Raw genomic sequence first — 21,064 nt, 5'->3', positions numbered from 1 at the left:
GAATCCGCTCATCCTACCAAGCCCCCCTCTAAGAAAATTGCAAGCCTCCCTTCTCAACCCACTGTTACTTCCACTCCCCCTCTCCCATCATCGATTTCGCTTCCCCCTTCTGATGCTTCCGATCCAACCCAATCCTCGTCCTCGTCCTCATCCTCATCCTCGTCCTCGTCCTCGTCCTCGTCCTCATCCTCATCCTCATCCTCATCCTCATCCTCGTCCTCGTCCTCGTCCTCGTCTTCCCCCTCTGTTGTCTCCGCTCCACGTGTCAGAGTTTATCCAGAAGATGCACCTGGAACTGGCCCTTGGGTTGTTTTCCTCCGGCCAAAACCGAAAGGAAAAAACCTTAACGTGATTCAGATCATGAAAGATCTGGCCAGATACACTTCTGTATCTGAAATTCGCAGGGTTAGACCGAACAAATTGCGAGTTGTCGTGAATGATCGGAAACACGCAAACGAGATTGTTGCTGATCAACTCCTATAACGTAGAAATTGAGGGGGTGATAACTGAAACGGGTCTGACGAGCGAACAAATAAAAGCAGAAGGAAAAGGCAAGTTCAAGAAGCTCCCCTCAATGGAAGTGAAAATCTTGGACTGTCGCCAACTCGGGAAACTTTCCCATGATGGGGACCAAACTAAATTTACGCCGTCCGACTCGTTTCGAGTCACCTTTGCTGGTGCCGCCCTCCCTGACTACGTTATGGTGGACAAATTGAGACTACCTGTGCGACTCTTCGTGCCAAAGCCCATGACTTGCAACAACTTCAGATTATTGTGCCAACAAGGAGCGCTGTGCCACTTGCGGAGAGCAACATGAGGGGAAATCCTGCAGTGCGACTGAGCATAAATGTCCATATTGCGGGGGATCCCCACACGAGCTCTCAGTTTGTGAAAATTACAAGAGTCGCTGGGAGAAACAGAAGCGCTCTTTGAAGGAACGCTCGAAACGCACTTTTGCGGATATTTTAAAGGGCGCTTCTCCACTGGCCCAACAACAACAACCAATCAACACACAAAATGTCTTCGCCACGTTGCCCGTTGACGAAATAGAAGCGGACACAGCTAACGGGGGCACACCGTTCATTTTCCGAGGGAATCCCCGGCGCAAAAATGTGACCACTCCCAAAGTTCAAGGACAAGCCCCTCCGGTGATACCCCCTGTTAGCATGCCTAAAAAATCGAGTGCAGCGGACAAGCAAAATCAGGTTCCTCCTGGTTTCCGTGGGAATAATTCACCTTCGAATGGCCCAGCACTCGAGGGGACATCAAAAACCCCAACTGTCCCTGTTATTCCGTCCAGTTCAACTTCCCAATCGGGATTTATAAAGTTGTCTGACCTTTTGGACCAAATCTTCAAGTGTTTTAATGTTTCCGACTCCATCAGAACCCTTGTCATCTCAATGCTTCCAGTATTAAAGACAATTTTGCAACAATTGATGCAAACATGGCCCCTCCTTGCAATGATTATCTCTCTTGATGTCTAATTCAAATAGAGAGGTCGGAGATATCACTGTTTTACAGTGGAATTGTCGTAGTCTTATCCCTAAATTGGATACATTCAAATTTTTAATTCATAACTACAATTGTGATGTTTTTGCTCTGTCCGAAACTTGGCTTTCTTCGCGAGATGATATCTCTTTCCACGATTTTAATATTATACGCTTGGACCGTGATGATAGATACGGAGGGGTGCTTTTGGGGATCAATAAGTGCCACTCATTTTTTAGAATTGACCTTCCACCTATTGGAGGGATCGAAGCTGTTGCTTGTCATGCAAACATCAGAGGCAAAGACCTCTGTATTGTCAGCTTGTATTGGCCTCCGAGAGCTGCGGTTAGCCGCAAACAACTTGATGACATGTGCTCACTCCTTCCTGAGCCACGATTGATCTTGGGAGACTTCAACTCTCACGGAACTGCCTGGGGGGAACAGTACGACGACAATCGTTCATTGTTGATATATGACCTTTGTAACAGCTTCAATATGACCGTTTTGAACACTGGGGAAACAACACGTGTACCTAAACCTCCTGCTAACCCAAGTGCTCTTGACCTCTCGCTTTGCTCGAATTCACTATCGTTAGATTGCAAGTGGAATGTAATCCAGAACCCCAACGGTAGTGATCACTTGCCAATCAAAATTTCCATCACCATTGGGTCGAATTCTTCTGAATCTATAAACATGGCATATGACCTCACAAGACACATTGACTGGAAAAAATATGCGGACGCGATTGCTCTAGCCATCAATTCCAGAGATGGTTTACCTCCATTGGAGGAGTATAACTTCCTTTCTCGTTTGATCTATGACAGCGCGGTTCGCGCTCAAACGAAACCCATCCCAGGTTCCACCATTTCCCGAAGGCCTCCCAATCTATGGTGGGATAGCCAATGTTCCAAGCTTTATGTAGAAAAATCGAATGCATTTAAAGCTTTTCGGAAACGTGGAACCCCTGAAAATTTTCAAATGTATTTAGCCCTTGAGAATCAGTTCAAAAATTTGATCAAAGGGAAAAAACGTGCTTATTGGCGAAATTTCGTGGGAGGTTTGTCACGAGAAACGTCAATTAAAAAAATATGGAAAGTGGCTCGAAACATGAGAAATCGCTCTTCAATGAATGAAAGCGAAGAATATTCACATCGATGGATTTTGAATTTTGCACGGAAGGTTTGTCCTGATTCCGCTCCTGTGCAAAAATTTTTTCGAGATATACCACAAGGTAGGTGCGATCTTGATTCCGAGTTTTCGATGGTAGAATTCTCTCTTGCTCTGCTCTCATGTAACAATTCTGCTCCGGGATCGGATAGAATTAAGTTCAACTTGCTGAAAAACCTCCCTGATGTGGCGAAACATCGCTTGTTGAATTTATTCAATCGGTTTCTGGAGAATAATATTGTTCCAGATGATTGGAGACAAGTACGAGTTATAGCTATTCAAAAACCCGGAAAACCCGCGTCCGACTTCAATTCGTACCGCCCAATAGCAATGCTGTCTTGTATACGGAAATTGTTGGAGAAAATGATCTTGTTTCGCCTTGATCGATGGGTTGAAACGAATGGCCTACTCTCAGATACACAATATGGGTTCCGCAGGGGCAAGCGGACGAATGATTGTCTTGCGTTGCTTTCTTCAGAAATTCAAATGGCTTACGCCGAAAAAAAACAAATGGCTTCAGTATTCTTGGACATAAAGGGGGCCTTCGATTCTGTTTCAATAGAGGTTTTGTCGGACAAATTACACTCTCGGGGTCTGCCGCCTCTATTGAATAATATGTTATATAACTTGCTTTGTGAGAAACATTTGAACTTTTCTCACGGAGATTCGGCAGTAAGTCGGGTCTCTTACATGGGCCTCCCCCAGGGCTCATGTTTAAGCCCCCTTTTGTACAACTTCTATGTAAGCGACATCGACAATTGCCTTACACAAAATTGCAGCCTAAGACAACTTGCAGATGATGGAGTGGTGTCTGTCGTAGGACCAAACGAATCCGACCTGCAAGGACCCTTACAAGATACTTTGAACAATTTTTCAACCTGGGCCATTGGGCTAGGGATCGAATTCTCCACGGAGAAAACAGAGATGGTGGTTTTTTCTAGGAAGCATAGACCAGCAAAACCAAAGCTTCAACTTTTGGGTAAACCGATCACTCATGCTATGTCATTCAAGTATCTTGGGGTCTGGTTCGACTCCAAATGTACTTGGGGGGTCCATATTAGGTATCTGAGTAAAAAATGTCAACAAAGAATAAACTTTCTCCGTACAATTACCGTCACCTGGTGGGGAGCCCATCCCGAAGATCTTATAATGTTGTATCGAACAACTATTCTCTCAGTGATGGAGTATGGCAGTTTCTGTTTTCAATCAGCTGCCAAAACACACCTCATTAAACTCGAGCGAATTCAGTATCTTTGTCTCCGTATCGCGTTGGGATGTATGCCCTCAACGCATACCATGTGTCTCGAGGTTTTGGCAGGCCTACTCCCACTAAAAGATCGCTTTAATTTATTATCTCTTCGGTTCTTCATCCGGTGGAGGGTCATGAACCCATTGGTGATCGGAAATTTTGAGCAGCTGATCGAGCTAAATTTTCACTCCGGATTCATGAGTTCATATCATGAATTCATCTCCATGCAGGTTGATCCTTCTTCGTATATTCCCAACCGTGTTTGTTTCCCTGAATACATCAATTCCTCTGTGCATTTTGATCTGTCCATGAAGCAAGATATCCATGGATATTCAGATTTCCAACGATCGAGGATCGCTCCAACGATCTTCGATGAAAAATATAGGGGTATCAATTGTGATTATATGTACTTTACTGATGGGTCCACTATAAATGAGTCCACAGGATTTGGAGTGTTCAACGAATTTTTTAGCACCTCACACAGTCTTCAGAATCCTTGCTCAGTGTATATTGCTGAATTGGCAGCAATTCATTGGGCGCTGGACAGCGTCGCCTCACGACCTGTTGAACACTATTACATTGTAACGGATAGTCTTAGCTCTGTCGAAGCTATCCGTTCAGTGAGGCCGGAAAAGCACTCGCCGTACTTCCTTGAGAGAATACGAGAAATTTTGAGTGCTTTATCCAGACGCTGTTATGTCATTACCTTTATCTGGGTCCCTTCACATTGCTCCATTCCGGTTAATGAGAGGGCTGACTCATTAGCAAAGGTAGGTGCAATTGAAGGCGATATTTATCAGCGTCAAATCGCCTTCAATGAATTTTATTCTTTAGTCCGCAAAAATACCATCGCTAACTGGCAACGCAAGTGGAATGAAGATGAATTGGGCCGGTGGTTTCACTCGATTATCCCTAAGGTTAGCCTCAAACCGTGGTTCAAAAGTCTGGACTTGAGTCGGGACTTTATTCGCATCTTCTCCCGACTCATGTCCAATCACTGTTCGTTAGATGCACTACTCTTCCGTTTCAATCTTGCCAGCAGCAATCTCTGCGTTTGTAGCCAAGGTTATCACGACATCGAGCACATTGTTTGGTCGTGCGAGGTGTATCTGGTCGCCAGATCGAATTTAAAAAACTCCCTTCGGGCTCGAGGAAGACAGCCCAATGTGCCGGTGAGAGATGTGTTGGCTCGGTTAGACCTTGATTACATGTCCCATATATATGTTTTCCTTAAAGCTATAGATCTTCGTGTGTGATTGCCCCTACATCCTTATACCCTCCTTTCCTTCCTTTGCGGGTAATTCGTCCCCTTGCTATAAATAGTAGAATAAGTTGAAATGTAAATAAACTATAGATATACGAATAAATTTAAGAATTGAGTGCTCATCAACATTGTTACAATGTCCTTATATCCCATCCTTCTCCTAAAAATATGTCACCCTTCTAAACTCGAGTACACCGCGAGTAATCGGTTTTCCACCTTACTAACCATAGATGTAAGAAAATTGTTTATATATATATATATATATAGTTTTAAAAATATATTTAAGAATTCGGCTCCTTTAAACTTAAGTAAGTTTAAGCCTGTAAAAATAAACGAATTAAAAAAAAAAAAAAAAAAAGATGACCGCGCTATATTTAAAAGGAAATGAATCGAGACGACCGCACTAGTTTGAATCGGAAGCGGATCGAGACGACCGTGCTAGATTTAATTGGAAGCGGATCGAGACGACCGCGTTATACGGAAGAAAACAACGAAGAACACGGAAGAACGTTTGAAGATGCGGACGAATATTTCGACTGACTGTACACTAACAAAGACTGGGTGGAAAATAATAGATAGTAGGGAAGAGGAATTGTATAATACTAGAATTAGAACAACAAACAATGAGACAATAACTCATCGAAAAAGAACGAATGAAGAAATAAGGACTCAGAGACCTTTGTGGAAACATTGGCATTGATTCGTGTCTGGTTTACATTGACGAGAGATAAGCTACAAGGAATCGAAAGCGAGTAGATTGCAGACGATGGGCTCGTTTGAGTCGTATTGAACCTAGAGATACGGTGATCCTCGAGGTTCGGGCGAAAGTTGAAGCACGTGCGTGGTGATTCGATCCTGCTGGGTCGAAACGAAAATTCCGGTCTTGTGATTGTAGTGTGGATCGCGGACCAACGGTGTCGCGGGTCCTCTCGAGAACGCAGATAAAAGTCACGGAACTAACTAGGTTCGCGAGGAAAAATGACAAACTTGCCGTGAGTGGATGTCTCATTGCGTGGCAAGGAAAGAACAATCCGACGGTTGGTTTCCCTCACGAGAGTGGCGCTTGAGCCGACCGCTTATCTGCGCAATATCCCCGGTAGCGACGGGGTTGCATGTTGCGAATACGCCGCTGTTGCTAAAATTGAGAAGTTTTAAGACCAGATTGTGCCGGAACCGAATGCATAGCAGAATTTGGGAGCAAAGAAGCGTTCGCGGAAACTGTACGAAAATGTGTTAAAAAAATATGATTGCGAGGTTATTGACAATGAAATATACTGCCACGTAGATCAAATTTCTCGTTTGTCCGGAAGAGTACTCCGAGAGAACGTAAATTCAAGAAGTCGGAATTCCCCAAAATGTTCTGTATGTAGCAAACAATCGGCAGTTCTGGACTGAGAAGCGAATCTTTCGTTGTTGCTGGGACCTTTAACCAGCAAATTTACTTTGAGGATGGCCTACAGAATAGACTACCGGAGCAACATGAGGTGGACTGTTTATTCTGGCCGAAATTGGAAAGCCGCCATTTCTCGAATTCTACCAAACAGCGGAACAGCGAAAATGGTGTTACAATGGTTCCCAAAGAGATGAATCTGGCCAATACTCCGGAGCCAAGACCGAATAAGGAATATTGGTCAACTATGGTGCTAGAGCGGAAGAAGGGCTTGTGAAAAGGATGACGGGCCGTGTACGAAAAAAGGTTTTAGATGTTGCCTATGGTTTAAAGGAAGTCTGAATCAACTGTCGCGAGCTATAGAATACGCGTGACCACGGTGCAAGTTGGAGTGAATTTCTTTGACTAAAAATCCCCCGATCAGAACAGGAATCGGACCCTAACCTCCGGCATGTTAGATGTGATGCTAACCACACGGCCACGGGATCACTTTGATTATTATAATCCCCTTTATACTGCGAAGCGAATGACGTGAGATAACATACGTACAAATTGTTTGGAGTTTCGTCGAATTCGCTCCCTTAAATCTTCACCACTTGCTTAGTGAACGTGCCGGATCTTTTTCCAACGAGAAAATCTCATGATACCCCTTAATGGTCCCGTAAACAAAATCGCGCTTTACTCTCAGATTTTTAAAACTCATGAAAAAGCGCCATTGTTTACGAAACTCTTTCATCGTTGCTGAACAATGAATACTGAATGAAAATGAACGAACAGATCCGTCTATGGATTGTGTAAACATATTGCAAGATTACAAAGATACTGCTGCTTCACCACTACATCGAGGTCAGAAAGTGTATAAGAAAGTATTGGACTCGGTGTATAAGTAATCAATATCATTCTGACCTAAAGATTGTACTCGAAAAAAATGCAACATTTTCTCTTGTGTACAACAAATTATTGCACGGGGTAAAAATTGATTAAATTTTGGGTGAAACTAGTTTAGAGTGTAATGTTTACACGTGCAAAATTTCGTCACAATCTGTCAAGTGGTTATCGAGAAAGTGCTTCGACAAAAAATTATGAGCGCTGTCGTAGAAAATCCAGTTCAACTGGTGAATCGCAAAACAATTGGGAATCCTCCATTCAACCGTGTCCCGTGTGGTAAAATCGTTCAAGGAGATCCAGACGACCCAGCGGTGTGGTGGCAGCAGAAGAAAAGCGAAGACGACCGACCCAGTGAAGGCAAGGAAGGCGAGGGATTGCTTCATGCGTACCTCCAACCTTTCGATTCGGGATGTGGCCAAGAAGGTCAATTCTTCTGTTTTGTTCGTCAGGGCAGACAATGAAGTGGGCCGTAATTCATGTCTTCAAGGTAGGGAAGGCGCCTAACCGAACCGATACTAGAATACGGTGGCCAAATCCCGAGCCAGGAAGCTGTACCGCGACTGGTTGGTGCAGCAGAAATGTATCGTAATGGACGACGAGACATACATTAAAGCGAGCGCCAAGCAGATCCCTGGCCTGGAGTTTTTCGTCGGCAAGTCCCGCCTGGATGTTCCATAGAAATTCCGGAAGAAGAAGCTCGACAAATTTGCCAAGAAGTACTTGGTGTGGCAGGCGAATTGTGGGTCCAGCAAATTCAGCAAGCCGAACGTAACTATCTGACTGATACCATCAACGGCCAAATATAAAAAGAAGAATGCTTCTAGAAGCGCCTGCTGCTCTTCCTCTGGTCCCACGAAGGTTACATTCTGTTTTGACCGGATCTGGCATCGTGCCATTACGCGAAACCGGTGGGCAAGGGCAAGCTCCGAAAAACAGGGAAGGTCTCAAAAAACCGACCATGATTTGAAGAAATAGTGGATGATAATGTGTAAGAAATGTAAATTTAAATGTAATCTGTTGAACAGGACTTGATGTGTGGTGTTAAGTCCAAGGTACGAGCATTTAGCCTAGGAGAGAAAGTTGAATGAACCTACTTTGCAAAACCATAGCTAATATGTGTTTATCTATTTCCTGAGAGTTAAAATATCCGATTTAAAATAAAATTTTTGGTGATCATTCTTGTCTTTTGCATTTTTTCGTGTACGGTCTTTATCAATTTATTTAGAAGCTACAGTAGCTACAGTAAGTCATACCTGTTGTATAATCAAATTACAAATTTGTCTCAGCAGAACTGAAAGAGAGAGAATATGAGAGAATACGAGAGAATATGTTCGATTTAAACAGTAACGGAAGTCTAGCAATTTTTTTTCTGCCTTACCAATTAGCTTTGCCGAGTGACAATAGTAGAGTGAGTTGGACCAAATTAGACAAACGACGTGCATCAATGGTTTCAGCAGGACCTTACACTCCGAGAACTCGGTGTCCTCGAGCTGCTGAAAGTGTCGTGTCAGTGGGTTCAGATACAATGTAATATCGCGTGCCTCAGCAAGTGCTACGGGAGATGTGAGCTTGAAAACAATATTCTTTAATTTGACCTGCTGAATCGACAGTACCTGTTACAACGTTTTTAAATAGTGTCTTAAAACAAGGATAATATGCGCTATCAGTAAACTCTAAAATCAATGCCATACTGCGAATTCGCTCGTGTCGCAGTTGCTCGTATATGTAGGTGAGATTCTTCAGCCGATTATTCCAGAAGTTGATTTCTGCAACGGAAAAATGTTGTTCGCCGTGGACGGGGTGGATAGCTTTACTTTTGATACGTACCGACAGACGGCACCGGATTCTGTCCCCCATTGAAGGCATTCGCACTGTTTTCAAGCATCACGTCGTTCACCTGGGTGGCCCACTTTATGACGACGCCTTCGATCGCACTCTTGAGGTAGAGATTGATCGAACATTCCGCGTTGACCACTAGCTCTTTTGCGGTCTGCACACATTTATCAACTCCGACGGGCATTGGTAGAACGGTCTGTCCACTAACTTGACCCTGGACTTGATAGACGGTGCTCTTGAGGCTGTGAACCTGCTTCTGGACGTCCTGTGCGACCATTTCTGGCCACCCCTGGTGGTTGTATGGGTTTGATAGCAGTGGAACGAAGATCTCATCTACGAGACACGACAACTGATCGATCGTGCGAGTCGCTAAATCTCCTACCACGAGACAATCTTTGCAACCCTCGCGGGGCACATCAATTGTGTTCTTTTTTACGAAATATACCCCTAAAATTCAAAAGTTTTCAGAGAACGGTACACAAGAAAATTGTTCTTCTATGAATACCTTTATTTTTTAACTGTGCAATGGGAAAACTCACTAATGGAATCAATTGTGCCGAGGGGGTTAGAATAATAATTAACACTAGCGATGAGTGAGTATCGAAAAATTCTTTCAAAACTGCTTTGTGTTCCTCTCTGTAATGAAAAGAAATGATGAAATTTGTATCATAACCCACTGCTATCAGTTACGTCTGCTTAAATCTAACATTTTTGTACTAATAAAGAATGTATGAATGATCTTTTCCTTACAGCGTGACTAAACGGTGCCATTTTTCCGGCTTCAGCTTTAGCGTTTTCTGCACGAACGACCCCAGAAACTCGAATCGAGGATCCGAGTTGCTGCTTCCGCTGCCTCCTTCCATTGCTGCTCACTCTTGTGCGGTGTAAAGAAGTGAAGTAATTTATCAGGTGTTATTAACTCGCTCCGTGTGTGTGGAGGTTTTTACTGATTCTGTGGAGGATAGTATAGAGAGAGGATAAAATATAGTGAATTGCCGTAGAAGCTACTATTATTCATGGAAAATGGCACATTTTGTTCCCGAACGCACATTTTTGGTGTGATGGCAAGGATGTAGGGTAACATGGGGTGATTTGGACCACCCCTTTATCTCAAAAAGTACGGCTCAACTTGGATTTTTTATAATGTCATCTCCTTTTATTGTTGAACCGTATGTACCTAACGTAAAAAAACTTTGGTAAAATTCGACAGGTGGAAGCAGTGTTGGTGATTGTCGAGAGAATCGACGAAAGTATCCAACTTTTTTCAGTATGTGAAAACAGCTTCTTCAATCAATGTGTTGGTCTCGCAATATACGATACCACTCAGTGAGTGAACGAATCCGAACATGTGGTAGACAAATTCATTCTGTCTCGTGAGTTGAACGAACAGCAGCTCTGTCGGCCAATGATTCACTCTTAATCGATCGGATTTGTGTGCGGATGAGATAGAGAAGGATCGCCAAGCGATAATTTTCCTGTGATTGCACTCATTTGAACAATTAGCATACCGACAGCAAGCGTTTTAGGGGCAAATGCAGCAAATGTATGTATATTGTGATGCATATCATACAAACATTTTTTATAAGCAGGGATTTGTAACATGGCTAATTGTATATGCGATAAAAAATGTCATGTTTTGTAAATGCGAATATGCACACAGATGTGATATGAAATTGATAGCAAGAATTTTTCTGTTATCCAGATGGTTAATATGAACCAGTTTTCGCATTGAATGTTTCTATTTTAAAATACAGTTATTCAAGAAAATAAATGAGGTTCTAATAAAAATCTGAAAGAACATTTCACACAATCAAATAACGTTACATTCCAGATTGTATCCACTACTTCTCCCAACAAAATGTCATTCATTTTAAGGACCATTATATCTTTAATCCTAATTTATCCTAATACTATAAACGGTCTCACAGACCGATAATCAATAATTTTGTTTTGAGGAGGGTGAAGTAAATGACATTAAAAACTGAGTGAAGGCAAAGAACACATATGAAGGCAAAGAAACACATAGAGTTTCTTTATTCAATTATATCTTCTTCTTTAAATAAATACCAATAATTTTAATACTAGACGAGAAAGAGTAAGTACAGGTCGGACGCAATTATCCGAAAACTCGATTATCCGGAGCATTTTGGTTTTGATTTTATTTTATCAAAATTTTTATTAATTTGTTAATATACTTTAGAAATATGATTATTTGAACAAAATTGAATGTAGCTAGGTAAAAGAGAGGGCTGGAAAAGGGGTTTTTTGATACAACTAGTTTCGATTAACAGCAGTAGATTTATATACGTTGGAATTTCCAAATTTAAGGGGGTAGTATACTATCATCAAACTAATATTATCTATCAAACATCATAAAAAGTATGCGATATTCACGATTTTTTCAACGAGAAAAAAAATTACTATGATTAATCAAATATCACAGTTTTATCAGGTACATATTACACACAAACAAAAAAATGGTGTCAATTAGACTGTCCTCTGACTAGCCGCAACGGGTTTGTTGACCCTTGCAGCCAACACTTTGTAAACTGGTGGGAGTTCTACAAGTTCCTCTAGTGGATCGATTTCAACCAATCATTATTTTAGATAATCTGAGATACATTTTCTGTCATTTTTTTTCATTTTTTCAAAAAATAGATTTTTGACGTGATAGCGATTTTGTTGTAAAAAAATTGCGTTTTTGGCTTAAAAATCGAAACAAAAACATTCACCAAAATTTTATTTTTCAAAAATATCAAAAAATTCCTACGTACGATGACAGGAAATTAAGTGGAGAATCTGGGAAACACAATTTCATCAAAATCGGATGGACCGTTCCGGAGGTAGAACTAGTTTGTGGGAGCACTAGTTTGCAAAACTTAGTTTCGAGAAAAACGCGTTTTAAATTTTGGATCCGCACTCCTACGCAAAAACAAAAGTTCACTAATTGGCTTGTAACTTTGGAACGAACCATCGTCCACCTGGGAAAAAACTACAGTAAAGTAGACTTCCCAGAGAACATTTTAGGCCAGATATTTTTTTTATGTTTTCATAGTGTACTACTCGCTTAAATGAATACATCGATTTAATATTTAATCATACCTAATATGATAATCTAATGAAACATGGATGTAGTTAGGATGACCAGGGTCTGTTTCGAATGTTTTAATTCGGTTATCCACGGTGCATCATTTATAATATGATCATTCGAATAATCACGGATGTAGTAAGAAAAAGGAAAAGTTGGGGTAGGAGTATTGAGATTGTTGCAAAGAATAGAAAATAAAAGATAAATCTTCGAATCCGCTTCGATAGCCCTTTGATTTATTGGATTCTCAAAAGATGTCTATTGAGTATCTTCACACGTTACGATATCATCGCAGAATAGGTTCGGTTTAAAAACAAATTCATGAGTAACGATGTGCATTAGAGTGGCAGTGAAAATTGTCATCTCATATTTACGAATGGGACTTACTGAAAAATGTTGATTACCTCGAAAAAATACTCTATACAAAATTTCAGCTCAATCGGACTTTACTTACTATTGTCGTAAAGACGCCAAAGTTTGAGTCTTCCGAGAACCATAAATGCACACAGGGGTAGATTGCATGAAATCGGAGTTTTGTAAAATAATTATGATGCCAAATGTCTTTAAATTTCATGTAACGTCGAGATCTGCTGTCATCTCGATTTTTTTGTCACCTAAATCCCGAAATTCGATTTTTGATAATATCCCTTGGGTATTTTACGGTTTCCAAAAAACTGAAACTTTGACGGCTGTGAGACACTAGTAAATAAAATCCGATTGAGCCAAAATTTTGCATAGAGTATTTTTTGTACATTTTGCAGGTATTGTCCTGGTCAATCAATTTCTGCAGAATCGAAAGTATGTGTTCTTTTACAACCGACAACGGGATATCAGCATTTTCCATGACTTCACAATGGAATCAACCGGTACCTCGTCCCAAGCCTCGGTTACACAAAACATAGCATCCCTCATGTTGATTCGCTTAACCATGTCATCGAACTCTTTTTGGCTCCTGGATGCCAAGCTTTTGCTTATAGTTGGACTTGATCATTTGAGTAATATTTTGGTCCATGAGATGTAACAAGGCGATGAACTTTTTTTAGAATTTCAAAACATTACTCCTCCCCCAGGGGGCGCTAGTGAATTTCTGGCTAAGATACTGCAATATACAAATAAGTCGGTGCAAATTGTAGTTATTATACGTTTACCAAGAGATTTTCTTTCAAATTTTTTTATGATTCGATTATCCGGAAAATTCGATCATCCGGAGTGAAAATAATATCAACATTCCAGATAATCGAGTCCGAACTGTACTACAATTTCAAATAAGCAAAGAACATCGAAAAATTATTTTCATTCAAACTTACAAAACTTGGAACTGTCTTTAGGGATGATAATCAGAGAGACTTACTTCACCACATATCAAATTAAACGAAACAAAAAAGACGAAACTGAATTAAATCTAATACGCGAGGCTCACGATAACTTTTGGGAATGTTTCGAACATACAAACTATATTTAAAATATACAACCAATAAATTTTGAAAAAACAAAATATTTATTTTGTGTTAATGAGAAATTATTGTTTTTTTTTCTAAAATCTGGTATCCGGCCGGATAGCAAATATTGACTGGATAATCCGTATACCGGATAGTTACCGGATATCCGTTTCATCTCTAGTCGAGAGTGAGCAGGCTGAGGAACTGATCATCCATTGCAAACCATTGGACAAAACGATTTTTTCATAAATTTGGTGTTTTTGCGAAAGACATCAAAGTCCAGCATGGATCCAACCAGATAACAAAACTAGAGGGACGAGATCTAGCTTCATGAGGATTCATCGTATGCCTTTTCGAAATTTACAACACATCAGCCTAACCAGCAAGTAATCAACAACCCATCCCCTCTTAGATGATGCCTACATACGCTACTAATGATAAATCATTGATTTTTTTACAAGTTATCTCAGAAGTTTATTTCAAAAAGTTTGATATTTTACCCAATAGGTTGCGAACTTGTGCCCCCACTATTGGACAAAGTTCGCATTTGACAATTTGTATTATAATAAATATTAGACAAGCAAAACTCGAAGTATTTATAGATTGCGTTTAGAAGGTTATATATCAATGTCCTGGAAAAAAGGTAATTAAGATGGTCGAGTTTCGAGCGACACAGCATGCGCTGCCATAACTATCTCGCAAATAGTGACGTCAGTCGTTGTGTTTATCTTTGATTGCCCAACGCATCTATGTAAAAATGCTATTTTCAGGAAGTAATTAATCAATTAAAAACGTACATTTTTGTAGAGCTCCAGGCTGAATATAAGGCTAATGTGATAGCGTGGAGTGAATATTTGTGAAATCACATCGAAGAAGACGGATAAAAGTGATATTTTTATGTGCCAATTTAACTCACTCACGTTCATAGAAACAAACGAAGTTTCATTATTTTACCGTTATGAAGTTGATGTTTCGAACGCTCTCAGTGTCGGTGTGTATGTTGTGAGATAATAATCGCCAATTAATCAAAATTTCACCGAAAATGTTACTGCTTTCGAGAACTAAGCATACGACTGCTCTCTGGACTTTTCTACCACATGAATAATCGAAATAAGCCACGATATAATTGTCATCTGTTAAAAAACAACCTGTTGAATGATTTCATGAGAATTTTGGCTCAAATTATCATGCAACCGTGAGTACTTTCAACATAGTTTTGTTTCTTCTATATACATTCCATATTGAATGCAAATAATTACGACACGATATTTTGCTTGCCAATACACATACACTTCGCCTACTACTCCACCTCTATATGTACCTCATTGGTTATATATATGGTTACTTTTTTGTAAGCAAACTGAACCCTATTGGCTTTTCTTTTAAAAGTTATTGCACGACAACTATTAGGTGCGCACCTGCGAGTATTATCAATGCCCACTGCGCATCGAAAAGTTACATTTTCATCATTCATTTCTTCTCTGAAAGCGACATAAATCTATCGCAAAGCGATTCGATCTGAAGCTTCGAGGCTTAGCACCCAATCGGATCAGGAAACGAAAGTAAAGCGACGACAGAAACTAACAAACGAATCATCAAATGAAACAAGCGAGCATCGATGAACCCGCGAACAGTTACCAAGCGATGACTCTCATGCTGTGTTCATTCAGTGTTTCCGTTAGCACGTCAGTTTTCTGTTCCATGAGTGATTTAAAACATATTATTGTGTGCGTTGAATGAATCAAATAAGAGAATGTAACGAGCGCTCGTTGATACGATTGGAGCCATCCTTGAACATAAGTATGTTTTTCTCGTGAAACACACACTGGACCAAATCACCCCGCATTAAAATTCAATGTCCAAAAATCATGAAATGAAAACAAAAGAAGAAATTCAACAAAATCTATTAAAGGAAAGCATGTTCATTTTCAATCTCGATTTTATATCCACTTTGTTAAGGTTCAACCAGAAATTTTCTATCGGTAGCAGCAGGCGGATGTTGGGAGGGATGGTGGGCTTCGGTACAGCTTTAATCTTCAGCCGGTCCATCTTCTCCAGTGATTGCTTGGTATGATGAGCCGAGGCCATGCATTGCGCTTCGTTGCTCTTTCACATCATCATCTTCAGCCGTTTCTAGTTGCTTGGAAAAGGCCGGCCTTAACTTCTTCCCTCCGGGTGGAACTGGTAGCACGAAAAAAGGACCACCAGATTTTAACCTGACAAACTCCCTCTGGTGGATATCAAACCTTTTATTGAAAAACATGAAGTACTCAGGGTAGGCAGAAAGTTTGAAAATACTGAAGACGCAGATCTGGTTCAATTTATTTTTGATATAGATGTGTATTTTTTTTTATATTATCATGTCCACGTGGACATTATCTATAGCTCCTCCCCCTTCACCGTGGACAAGCGTGGACATTTTCGTACCTTCCACCTTAATTTTCTCCACAATTGTGTGGGATTAACCAAGCTCAGCATGGTCAGCTGAAATTGAACTACTCTGTTTCTGTGACTCCTGTCGACTGAGTGTCAACCCTGCTTCGTACAATCGAGAGAAAGCGTTACGAGAGACGCTGATACACATGGACTCCATAGATCCACGTTTGGGCAACTACGGCGATAATCTTCTTACTATCAACAAAACACTGTATGGAACATAACACCAACTCAAGCAAACCAACTAATCGTTAGACAAGTAAACGTTTCTTCACAACATCGAACAGCTCAACCTACATGACACCATTAATCCTAAAAAATGCTCAGTAGTGTTCAAATCCGGTGATTGCGGAGGTGTTTTGAGTTAATTTGGACATTTATAGAATAGGCACATCCGCTCGTTGAGATCAGTTGGCTTCGGGTCATTATCTTGTTCAAAGTAGTTATCACGACGGAGACCCAATTTCTGCACGGTAAACTGCAGGTTATCTTTCAGGATGTTCAATTAAACCATCTTGTCCATCGCCGAATCGATAAATTCCATAGTTCCAGTTCCAGAAGCTGCCATTGTACCATACATCAGCTGACTGCTGCTGCCGTGTTTTACTGTGGAAACCAAATGCTGGACCAGGAGCACCTGTGAGTGTGAGTAACTAATATGCATCAAAAGAATAAAAAAATATATATATATATATATATATATATACCAAACAAATGGAAAGTATTGTCAAGTAGCATGTGTGCCCTCAGTTTTAGGATTAACTGCATCCGACTTGCTGAGTAGCGCTTAATTTTTTTTGAAAATAGGGATAAACAAATAAATAAATAATTTTATTACTAGGAATTTATGAATTGCCAGATGGAAAAATGTCAAATTTCAATGGCCAATACTTTGAATATTATATTTAAAACCATTAGAAAATAAAAAACGTGTATTTTGTTTGAAAAAAAAGTGGTTTCATCTTTATACACCTGTAATTATGTTCTATTGGAGGCTTTGGATTAGGTCCTGTGATATCCGACGATAATCAAACGTGTATTTTTAGATACGGGGCGCAAATTCAAGCAAGAAACTACAAAAATAGACCCGGTAAAACATTATTCGACAAATGATGTTATTAAATTTGGATCGTCGCGTTAAGCAGCTGGACTTGAGTTAAGAAATATTCGATCAAATTCGTTGCTGTCTTGGAGAAATACTGAAAATGGAACGCCAAACGTGGTGGAAAGAACTGGGAGACAGTCGAAAGGCCATGTCGACAACGTTAAAATTGGGGAGAGAATACTTTAAAAAAAGTAAAAGGTATTACTGGAACGATTTGAATAGCTAATGAAATTTGAATAATTAGACTACTCGTATTCGTTTTTGGTTGCAAAATTTTGTCTTGGTCTAGAAAAGCTTAAATAAACGGATAAAATCACTTCCATTACTTATAAAAACATGAAGGCTACAATATGTAACTAGAAGATTCCGAAACTAGTTTTAGCTTATGTATATTGTTGCACCTTGTAGTGAATATAGATTCCGAGTTACGATTAAAAAAAATATCGGTCATCACAATCTCATCATAACTCCATGATATTTCTGCAAGCCTCAAAATAATGGAGCAGCTTGATGTTCTAAATCATTCGAACACAAAGTTAACGCGTATCGTCTAATTTATAAACTTGCATAATCACAGAAGCGAACTTTTACTCTATACCATGCATAATCATTTTCATTTGTTCTTAGCAAACACCCAAAACAACCGACATAATAATGGCCATCATCGATCAAAACCGAAACTCCCAAAACTCCAAACTCCCAACTCCAAAACACCCATTCTCTCCATTCCCGAACTTATCGTGCAACAAGTTCCCACTTATAATTATCATGTCCATAGCAGCGAATAGCTTGCTTCGCAAGCTCATTGTCTGAATCATAGCAAAGCAAATATTCGTTCCATTAACTGCTTTTCGAGTGAAGCGATATTGATGGTAGCTACAGAAGGTACGGATAATATCCCTACCAGAGACTGATGCTTCTGATGTTCAGTGCGAATAACGTGAACACCTGTTGGTCACAACCACAAAACGACCCGTTTGTATTAATGGGTGAACTACTATTTATATTTGAGTTAAGGCGCAAACAAACTTTACGACCCATATCGGATTCAGTTTGGCACGAAGGGCCAACAGTGCTTTTCAGTGGTTGTTTGGCCATATATTTTCACAGCCATTGAACACACGCGACGGTATGGGGGAGATAATATTGTTGTTACGATAGAGGGATTCATTATTGGATTGAAGAGTAATATTACAAGGGGGATAGTTTTCCAATAACTTCAAGGCGAAACGAAAATTTTGACCCGACCTCTTGAGATTTTTTCAGACTTCTATATAAGGCGGCATCTACCTGAAATAACTATTTCAATTCACTTTTTTTCTGGAATCCGATCGAATCAGAGCCATCCGAAGGGTATGTATTTCTGAATTCTGCAGTCCGATCGATTTGTGCGAGATTCGATCGAAAATCGCATGTATTCCGCACCGTGAAATCCGTGAAATAAACACACTTCAAAAATGTTATGAATTAAAATCGTCTTTTCAACGCTATAAGTGTTGAATTCATGAACCAAAATTTTATTTTTTTTTACTTTTCATTCAATTTTTCGAACGGAATACACAAGAGAAAGCTTCAAAAAAGTGTTCCTTTTCGCTTTTTTAGAGTTCTTGTATGCAAAAATGCTTAACTATAGTATAGCAATAGTAATTTTTTTCGGTTGAATTAAAGAGAACTTGGTACTGAAAAAAAACATGCTATGATCAGTGGAATGTTCATTGGAAAATCGGAATTCTACAGCTCTCAATCCAAACATACAACATACATTTACACCACTTTTACAAAAAAAAAAAATAAAACTGATTTTGAAGATAACCGTTTCATGTAAGATGCAAATTTTTATCTTTCCACGTTAGATCGGACTATAGGATACTACCTACAACTGATAACATTTATTAAAAAACGGTTTCATCAATTAACACTTCGGTAGGTTATTATACAAATTAAATAAATAGATGGAAAGATAAATATATTAACGGAGGGGCTTAGAATGAAAGGGGTGTAAGTGATTTGATCGATTTCTCTACATCGACTCTCTCTTTTGGTCATAACTTAGCTGCAAATATTATACATTCCCAACTGTATTTGGCAATGTGGAAGATAGGTCAGAACCTCATCTATCGGACTCTATAGCAAACTTAAATTGGAACGTTTTTGCAGTTGAGTTATTAACTAAAGAAAATGTTGATGAAGAGAAATCGTTCAAGTCACTTACACCCCTTTGCATTCTAAGCCCCTCAAATATATAACTAAATATACAGTCATTCCATGCCAAACCGATATAGTGGTTCTCAGATTTTCGTGAAAAGTGGTAATTTTGTTCTTTATCACAAAACATTAGACCCGTATTTTTTTATTTTTTCCTTAGGGTGACCATTTTTATTTTAGGGAGAAATCAATTATTTTCAATTTTTCTCAAAAATGACTTTTTTTAAAATTCATAACTTTTGAAACACTGAACCGTTTTAGATGTTCGACATATCAAATTGAAGCCAATGAGCTAGCTAGCTTTTATTTAAAAAAATATTGAACCAGTAAAAAAAAGGATTTTGTTTTCGTAATTATTGATCGTGGTCGTTTTTTGTTGTTTCCATGGCTTTGAACTAGAGGGCGCTATATTTTTTTATATTTTTTCTTGAAAGCCGAGGATTTTTCGCATAACATATCGCGATATCAGAGATGCTTTTTTCTTTCGTTTTTTAAATATGATTTTCCGAAGTTAACCGATGGTTCGAAAAAAAAAATTCACCTTTTTTCCATTACAAAAATTCATAGCTTCTTAACTACTGGACCGATTCAGATGATCGATATATCAAACTGAAGCTTGTGAGTTAGTTTTCTTTGAAAAATATTACTTTTGGGAAACATTTTGATTTTCGTTTTTGTGATTATTGATTGAGTCAGTTTTTCATAGTTTTCTCGATTAAAGATAGAGGGCGCTTTATTTTTGTATATTTTTTTCTGGAAAGCTGATGATTTTTTACATAATATATCTCGATATCAGATATATTATTTTTTTCGTTTCGTTTTCAAATTTAACATATTTTAAGTCTTCGTTCAATATTCCTATGTGATTAGACTAGACCTATGCGACTAGAATCCAGTCACACGTGTGTTATTTTTTCAAAGAAGGTAAGAAGGCTTATTGGCTTCAGTTTAATATGTCGATCATCTAAAACGATTCAGTAGTTCAAATGTTATGATTTTTTGCAAAAAGTCATTATTTGCTAAAAGGGGAAAAATTATGTGGACCACCCTAAAATAAAAATGGTCACACTAACGAAAAAATAAAAAAAATACGGGTCTAAGATTTTGCAAAAAAGAGCAAAACTACCATTTTTCACGGAAATCTGAGAACCACTATATGGGTTTGGTATGGAATGGCTGTATATTCACATTATTTAATTAGCAACGATTTAAAAAAAAAGAATCTGTAGAAAAATATAGTCATGATAACCCTTTGTTGACACAGACGCAAGCTAATGAGTTACTTGCATTACAGATAAGTGAATAAATGATAAGAATTTTTTTCTTAATGTTTGGAAATAAAAGATAATTAGTTCACTAAATTTTTGGATTGGTTTTATATTGCAATTTGAGACTATACTAAATCGATCTCTTTGGAGGTTAACCCTATACTGGAGCAACTCCAGGCATCTCAGATGACCTGAAAAAGTGACGGCTTGATCATATCAAGCCGTTAAGGGGTTAGTAGAC

The 21,064-nt window shown here is 39.2% G+C and overlaps 1 protein-coding gene across 5 annotated transcripts in view; it reads right to left on the bottom strand.

Annotated features, from left to right (window-relative positions):
- LOC129764297 (dynein beta chain, ciliary) overlaps positions 1-21,064 on the bottom strand; it is a 59,767-nt gene that overhangs the window by 32,193 nt on the left and 6,510 nt on the right. For 3 of the 5 annotated variants that reach the window (XM_055763238.1, XM_055763241.1, XM_055763242.1), the window contains exons 2-7: positions 10,033-10,234; positions 9,788-9,918; positions 9,274-9,729; positions 9,060-9,212; positions 8,825-8,998; positions 8,700-8,737 (exon numbers count right to left, since the gene is read on the bottom strand). In XM_055763238.1, coding sequence (XP_055619213.1) covers positions 8,700-8,737; positions 8,825-8,998; positions 9,060-9,212; positions 9,274-9,729; positions 9,788-9,918; positions 10,033-10,145 — 1,065 coding nt within the window. In that variant the 5' untranslated portion in view covers positions 10,146-10,234. Of the gene's footprint in view, positions 1-8,699; positions 8,738-8,824; positions 8,999-9,059; positions 9,213-9,273; positions 9,730-9,787; positions 9,919-10,032; positions 10,235-16,542; positions 16,675-16,704; positions 16,883-16,952; positions 17,032-21,064 lie in introns of those variants that run through there. The other 2 variants (XM_055763240.1, XM_055763243.1) reach the window with 2 other exon arrangements.

The sequence above is a fragment of the Toxorhynchites rutilus genome, chromosome 2, assembly GCF_029784135.1.
Source record: "Toxorhynchites rutilus septentrionalis strain SRP chromosome 2, ASM2978413v1, whole genome shotgun sequence".
In the NCBI taxonomy this organism is placed as follows: Eukaryota; Metazoa; Arthropoda; class Insecta; order Diptera; family Culicidae; genus Toxorhynchites; species Toxorhynchites rutilus.
The sequence above is the reverse complement of the archived record's forward strand: the minus strand, read 5'-3'. Positions and strand labels throughout refer to the sequence as shown.